Source organism: Buceros rhinoceros, unplaced genomic scaffold (assembly GCF_000710305.1).
Source record: "Buceros rhinoceros silvestris isolate BGI_N320 unplaced genomic scaffold, ASM71030v1 scaffold11000, whole genome shotgun sequence".
Taxonomy (NCBI): Eukaryota; Metazoa; Chordata; class Aves; order Bucerotiformes; family Bucerotidae; genus Buceros; species Buceros rhinoceros.
In genome coordinates this window covers 34,102-41,906 of record NW_010387965.1, presented here as the reverse complement: position 1 = coordinate 41,906, position 7,805 = coordinate 34,102, and the positions used below count along the sequence as shown (strand labels likewise).

General features: G+C 39.0%; 1 protein-coding gene across 1 annotated transcript in view; it reads right to left on the bottom strand.

The window, feature by feature from the left end:
• The window catches only part of SYNJ1 (synaptojanin 1), a gene marked incomplete at its 5' end in the record, with an annotated part of 53,596 nt that overhangs the window by 12,946 nt on the left and 32,845 nt on the right, over window positions 1-7,805 (bottom strand). Inside the window, 2 exons of the mRNA XM_010141616.1 lie at window positions 5,809-5,937; window positions 6,925-7,131. Coding sequence (XP_010139918.1) covers window positions 5,809-5,937; window positions 6,925-7,131 — 336 coding nt within the window. The remainder of the gene's footprint in view (window positions 1-5,808; window positions 5,938-6,924; window positions 7,132-7,805) is intronic.

Below are 7,805 nucleotides of genomic sequence, written 5' to 3'. Positions count from 1 at the left end.
GAGTGAAGGTTGCAGTTGAGGCTGGGATGTGATTATCTCCAGAGATGTCCTATCTCTGGTTTTGCTGAATATCTGGTTCAAAGATGTTAAATACTAGCATATGTTATATATTCTGGGTGAGTTCCAGGCTCTGCCAATCAACATTAGATTTCCATCGCAGAAGTTTCTGACAGTGAACTTCTCTGTGAGAGAAGCAGCACTGAGGAGGGATGAAGGAAGAGCATTTGTAAGGAGGGGACACAGGAGGAGAGTGCTGCCTGAGAACATTTCATATTCTCAGGTACCATCTCTGCCCTTCCCCCATGCAACGCAGGGGGAACCCTGAGGGAGAAACGGAAGCGGTAACCCATAGGCTATGAGAAGCCTACCTGCTAACTGCAGGAATATAAAGGGAGTACAGAGCAGCCCAGCAGAGTACAGGACATTCCTCTGAGCCCTCTGTGGTTACAGGGACATAAAGCCAACTGTTCATCTCAGGGTATGAATGGAAACGGACACAACAAAGTCTCTCCAAGAGCATGGAACTAGCTTGTTCATTTCACAGATCTTCTGTGTTTTCCCCTTCAAAGCTCAACTCAGCCCGTACTTTGAACAGGTATTTTCAGGATGCTCTTGTTAAGCAAATTCTGTTTTTATGCAAGATGATAAAGTCAACTCCTTTGAGGAGAAGGAAGGCAGAGAACCTCTTCGACCACAGCCCAGACATGTTCCTACATTGGTGCACCACACAGAGGAAGACTTTTGTGCCTAAGGATTTTAAAAGGATTTGCAAATTTTAAAATATTCATTATATGGGAAAGAAAGGGCATAAAGACTAAATACCCCTAATTTCAGTTAGTAATAATACTCTTCAAAGCCGATAAAGCAAAATGATGGTGCTGTCTGTGATAACACTATCACAATTGGCAATATAGGAAGATTTTAATCTTCAGGACAGTGAAAAATGTACACTTGAACCTGAAACATTTTGGGGTGTAATTTTGAACTGTTACTGTAGTCTGTATATAGCTTGAAATCTCTATTGCAGTTTGAAACCACGTTTTGCAAGTAAAGATAGCAGGTATTTGTTTTAAATAGTATTTTAAGGAAAAGGGATGGATTTGTGCAGGAATGACCTGTAACTTACGCTTTGACATCTTTTAGACAGAACTGCGTGTTTTGCAAAGATTACATTTACACATTGGCTTAATGGAAAATAAAGCAAACCCAAATTCTCCTGAAGTAAAAAGAGCATATAAGTACACACGTGTGTGAATATATATATAACTATATATGAAGTCTAGGCCTTTTGTCTACAGCTGAGCAATGCATTTACTGTTTCAGTGTTAAGGCTTCTTGTTTCCTCCATTACTGAACAGTCTTTCTTCAGCAAGAAGGAAGGTGCTTTTCCCCATAAAAAACTCCCCCAAACAACTGAAAGCCAAAAAAAAAAACCCCAAAAAACAGCGACACGGGAAGAATAAAGATGTTGAATGGTTCTTGCAAGGCTGTTTAATGTATGACTATAAACATCAGTGTACACTAACAAGTACTTGCTGCTCAAGTGCGTGTATTTTTGTAGCTTAATGCAGTTGCATTTCTTTTAAGGTCAGCTTTATTACTGTATTTTCTACATTTACTTTATTTATTTGAAGGATAATCACAATGAAATGCAATGCATTTTACCCAAATTATTGCATATACTGAAAATACTGTGCATTCTCTCAATCTTAACTCCATTTTAACAGTTTAAACTGATGATAAAAGACAACTATAAACCTTTCCCACATTAATCAGAAAAATGTCTGACTAATAACTGAAGGAAAAAAACCCACAAAACAAATGTTGTTTTTTAACTTCAAGTAATAATTAGGAGCCTTTAAATTTTTTTATGCTCTATAAGAATTTACTCTGTAGTGTATTTAAAAAATCTTGAGTAAACAGAATGCAATATTTTCATTTTCAGTTATAAAAACCTGATAGCTTACAAAATCCTCAGTGGAAATCTTTCATATTAGCAGGCAAGAAGTCTACACTTTGCAAATGCCTGCACTGAGTACACAGCCTTGCTGCCTTGTATTCTAAGTTATTTCTAATGTAAAATATGATGAAACTCTAAAAAAAGCCTTAGATGCCCAAATCCTGCTCCCATCTTCAAAGCATAGAGCCGTTAAAAGAAATGTTATGGGCCCTGAAGGGAGTGAAGCACTCAGAAGAAAACGTTGAAACACGTGAGCAAAAAAGTACCATTTAAAATGCACATTTTAAAGACATGGTCAATGTCACTTTGCATGCGCTGTGGAATTCTAACAATGAAAGTTTGATACACTTATACAGTACACAGGGATATTTTACCAGTGCTTTAGCAGCCTTCATTCTAGGTAAGAGAAACAGATGCCATTTTCCCAAGCATAGTAACACGCTGTGACATTTATACTGCCCCCTGTCCTGTGCTAGCTTGCTCAGAGGTGAGCTCAGGTACCACTGAAAAGCAAATCATTATGTCTTATCAATGTACTCCATGAGCGGAAAACGAAGAGGATGGAAAAAGTGGGATGATCTTCAGGTAAGAATAATACATGAAAAAAAATACTACAATCCCTTCTAAAAGATTGCATAAAAGCAAGTTTTATGCAAGTTACAATTCTTTATGGAGAGCTACGTTGGGAAACAAGGGTAAAAAAAGGAGGTTAGTCTTTGCACAATTGAGACAAAGTAGGCAAACAGGATTCTGTCAGTGCACATAAGACTATACAGGCCCAACGCAGTACAATAAGATCTCACATATGTTGTATGTTACATATAAACTGGCTATTTTCTAAAACATAAGAATTTTAACTAATTTGAAATCTTATGCTTTTGGCATAATAACGTACTCCCCTCAGCTGTATATGAGAGGCACGCACGTCTCTACCTGTCATCGGAATAATACATTATATGATATACTACACTGGTATTTATATACTATGTAAAATAGTTTGCTTATTTTGTGAGATTGCTCAAAACTTTTGACTTATTTTCTCAAAAAATCCCCTTTCCTACTAAGTGGCAGTGTCTGAAAAGCCATTAAGAAAGTATTTCAGAGCCACTAACTATTCTCACTCTATCCCATGTATTAACGAGCTGATTTAAGTCCAAGCAAGACAGCTCAACTATGAAGCGTGTGACAAAGACAGACTAAGATTAGTTTCAAGAAAAAGCACTTCTGAGAACACGTACGTTGTTATTACATGCAAAACCACATCAAGCTGAAAAAAAACCAAACTAGCCTGAAGGGTTGAAAAGGCCCTCCACATTATTAAAAGGGAAGGAATTAGGGGAGAATTATTTCAGGATTTTGTTACTATGTGAAGACCTCTAGCTCTTGTGTGCCTTCAAGGTAACTGCACAAATTCCTTTGCTAAGTTAGTGATTCTGAAGTACGCACTAGTTCCAAGAACTATGGAGGATGTTTCATGTCTCTAGGAAGGGCTTAGGAGCACGTTTCAGACTTGGAAACAATCAACTACTCATGTCAGTGTTCAGCTTAGAGACAAACATAGCTCAGTGATTTGGAGGGCCCTGTTTAACTGGTGATCATCCAATGGAAATTGGGCTGAGCCAGCAGTAGTTTCATTTTGATCAATTAATAATAATAATAATCATTGCAAGTAGCTACTACAATCACAATCCATTTTACAGTTCTCCTTGTCATGGACTGTGAGGAAAAAAGATAACAACTAAAGACAAGTGTGATGGTTTGAAAATGGCGCTGGCTGGGGGCTGAGCTTTTGTTCTTCCCTTTTTTCTCCCGGAACGCAGGAAAGAGTTCTCGCGTGTCTTGGGAAGGGAAGTGATATTCAGACATGCCTCCATGAATAAGCACATAAAAAGGGGCGTTTCAAGACACTCCCGCTGGGCAAGCCGCGGCACTTTAAAATTTCCGCCCATTTTTTGTTTTTAAGCCATGCCTCAATGAATAAGCACATAAAAAGGGGCTTTTCAAGACACTCCCGCTGGGCAAGCCGCGGCACTTTAAAATTTCCGCCCCCAGGACTGAGAGAACTTTTCATCGGAGAGAGAACAGAACATCTGCAGTTACCTCAATGTCCCTGAAGCAGTAAAGAGGCTCCTTCTGTGAAGCAGGTAGACCTTTCCGCTTTGCCAATTACCAGCAGGGGCGGCTTTGGACTGCGCTTCACCCGGCAAGGGGTAAAACCAGCTGCGAGCCCCCAGGCCCTGCACGGAGGGACAGATACCAATGGCAAAGGGGAACACGAACTGGTTCCAGATGCTCAGCACAGAGCCTCCGCAGGCGCGGGGAACCCACAGGCATTCCCTGAAGGTCCGGTCAGTATACCGCAGTGCTGATGGGGAAGGCAAGCTACGGAATTTTGCCCTCAGTAAACTCGAGTCTCCTATCAGCTACCCCGGAGAAGGAAGGACTACAGTACTGCATGAAGGTTTGCCCCAGCAGAGGGTTTCTTGGACTGAAAACTTTGTGAGGTGATGGACAACCCACCGGCAGTGCGACTGCGTGGCAGGTCCTTTGTTTGTAAGTGGGAGATGTGGGTCGAAATGGGAGACTGTATTATACTTGTATATGCCTATTTATTTATTTATTTATCAATCTCTCTCTCTCTCTTTTCCAGTCCTGTGTAACTTTTAAAATAATTGATTTTTTTGCTTTTCACTATTAAAACTCTTCTGTTCTCACCCCCTTTACACTAAACCCGTGTTTGTTTCTCCTTTGCCTAAACAAAGCCTTGAATTCAAGCCATACTGAGCTGCTAAGCTCTGTCCTGCATAGGTTGTGGTGGGTTTACATTCCATCCAAAACCCTGTTGTCGCGAAACCCTTTTGTTTTTAACAGCCACATAGTTTTAACCCGCGACAAGTTTCTGCTTTCACAGAAAAGTTAGATGGATATATTTTGACTAGAAGTAATAGAAAACCTGGAACAACTTTAATCTCTCTGACTATAATGTACCAACTTCTGGAGAAGTATTTTTTCACTAAAGAGTCAAATGTAATTCAGAGTGGGATACAAACCCTGAGAAAGAAATTATATTGACATTCAAGAATTACCCATTTCTATACCTTTGGACATCATCATATTAAGTACTGTCATAACAGACCATCATACTAGTTTTGCTACATAGTAATATTTGAAAACAATTAAAATAATTACCTCCAAATTCTTTTCTAGCAGGTGCAGGACTCCTACCGCCTTACAGTATTTAAGAAATTAATGCAGCAGTAATAGAAAATGTCAGTACAGTAAGAGGGAAGAAGAAGAATGAGAGAGTTAAAAATGACAAGGGTCAGTTTGTTATTAACTGTGTTGCCCATATGCTTCTGAACATCCAGCTTCTCTTAGTGCTCAATTGTTTACATATTCGGATGATCCAGGTGAACTCTACATTAAAAATTTGGGCATGATAAAATGCATACATACTGACGTCAAAATTAAAGGAATATAAATCAATGAGTACACAAAATTATTTATCTTCTATTTTTAAAAATGAAGATGCTCTAACAATGAAAATGTTGAGGAAAACAGTACTGTAGGAAGCCCACACTTACAAACAGTGAAAATAAGTTTATAAAAAATTTAAAACTTATTCACTAAGCAAAGACAGTAATATTTAAATGGTACTGGAAAATGCTGTTATTACCCAGGCTGTAATTGCTATTAACTGTACCAACCAAACGTTTTAGTGAAAAAAAAATGTTCCAGTGAGCCCCAGACCAACAATATAATATGTACTTTGAGTGTGGACTTCAAAGTTAATCTCACAGACTTGAAACAAAATATTCCTGACCACCTGATTAACATCACTGCATTACCTGATGGTGGAGGTGGCCTCTGTGGTGGAGCAGGGCGTGCAGGAGGAGCAACAGGGCGAGGTGGAGGAGGACGCTTAGGCTCCAAGCTTTGAGAAGACTCTTTCTGCTGGGTACCAAGCTGAATTTCAGCTGAAGAATGTGACAGAAAACAATGCAGAAGATTAATCACTTGTACGTTCTAATCGCAGTAAAGGTCTTCTAATAGCAAGTTGTTATCACAGAGAGAACAGCTGGTCCCCAGCCCTGAAACAATACTGAAGTTTCTGAGAAAGGGGAAACAGGATGAATAAATCAACAGTGAAATGAAGCAGATTTCCTAACCCAAGGTTTTTGTCTCATGTGCTTTAATCAGTATATGCTTTTCATATAATCCTGAAGATTACAAATTGCAGAGTTCCAAATTTTTATTTTATCTTTATCTGTGATCTAAGTGCTTCGGGAAAAATATGTTACAAGGGGAATTCTGAAGTCATTTCTTCAGTCTTTGTGAAGTTACTCCAAATTCCATTGAAATCAACCGTTCTAGAAGCCGTTCCAAACACTGTAATTCTAAATGCCCACTTCGTCATTAAAATAAAATCGTGTTTAAACAGAAGTTTTCATATTATACACCCAATTTACAGATTTATTGATTACAATTTACATATTGCAGCTGAGAGAAGCATTAATTGAAATGGGCTGTATTTGAAGAGTATGACTAAAGTGAACTAGGGTTATACTGAGACATTGCAACAGAACTTTTGAACAGAGGTTTCAAACTAATCAGCTCTGAAAGCCTATTAATCACGTTGCTTTTTGAGATGTCTCTCTCATGATGAAATGCTATTGGACTAGAGCAAGTTAGTTTGCAGCAGCGTAGAACAGTGGACAGCGTAGTACATAAAACTCAGGGAACAAAGCTCTTTCACTGGCCATTAGGAAAACCAAGGCACAAAGCATGAGGTGATTTGCCCAAGGCCACTTAGACTTAAAATGCTAGATAATGACAAGAACGGGCTTTTATATTAATCTAAAAGCCCTATTAAAAATAATCTATAAGTTAGCACTCTACTACTGGGCTATACAGCTGCCAGGTTGTATAGTAATATAGAGGCAGTCAAGCACCACGATACACACTGTGTGTGGAAGCAGGTGGTCCAGGAGTTTTTGTTACTGCTCGGCTCGGTCTCACAGGGAGCGTGGGCCCATCTGACAACGTAGGGGATTGACAGGGACTGGAACGCGGTGAAGAGCTTGGGGAGGTTCCAAGACCAGAGCTTGAAGTTGGCTGTAGATGCTGAGGAAGGATTTCTTCTACTTCAGCACTATAGTCATCAATGTCTCCTAAATAACAAACCCCACCCCAGAAAAGAAAGAGCATGTAAAATAAAGGGAACAATAGTTACTTATTTTTAAAAGCCGGGATACTATAAATTGATTCTGGGCATGGGATTTTCTGCAAAAAGCCCCCCAAGTTCCAAGGAACAACATCCGGAGTATGATTCTTCACTATAAAATCACACATGAAGAATACATACGTATTTGAACCAGTTGAAAATACTCCAAATGCACAATATATATTATATCTACATTACAGGTAATTATAACAGCATGGCAAATGTAATGTTGCTTAATCTGAGAAACAATTAGCTTTACAAAGACGACCTTTGCAAAAAGTATTTCCCTGGTTTGCAATAGAAGTCAACCTTCACTTGTTCTTCAGAAGCTGGGCAGGGGATTTCATGGCATCTGCTATTTGTACTACCTTGTTTGAAAAGGTGGAACGATGTTTAAAAAAAAGGTTCAACATGGACGTGCCTTTGAAACAGAAATTGTCCATTTAGAATATTTTTATGTTAATACTCAAAATACCTAAAATAGACAATTATCCCATCACAATCCAATCAGACCACAGTAATCCTTTCTTCCACAACTTCTAGGCTTCTTTCTCTTCAGATAACGAACAACACACACTATGTTATACAGATGTTCCAGCTTCAACTCTGCACCGCTTCAGC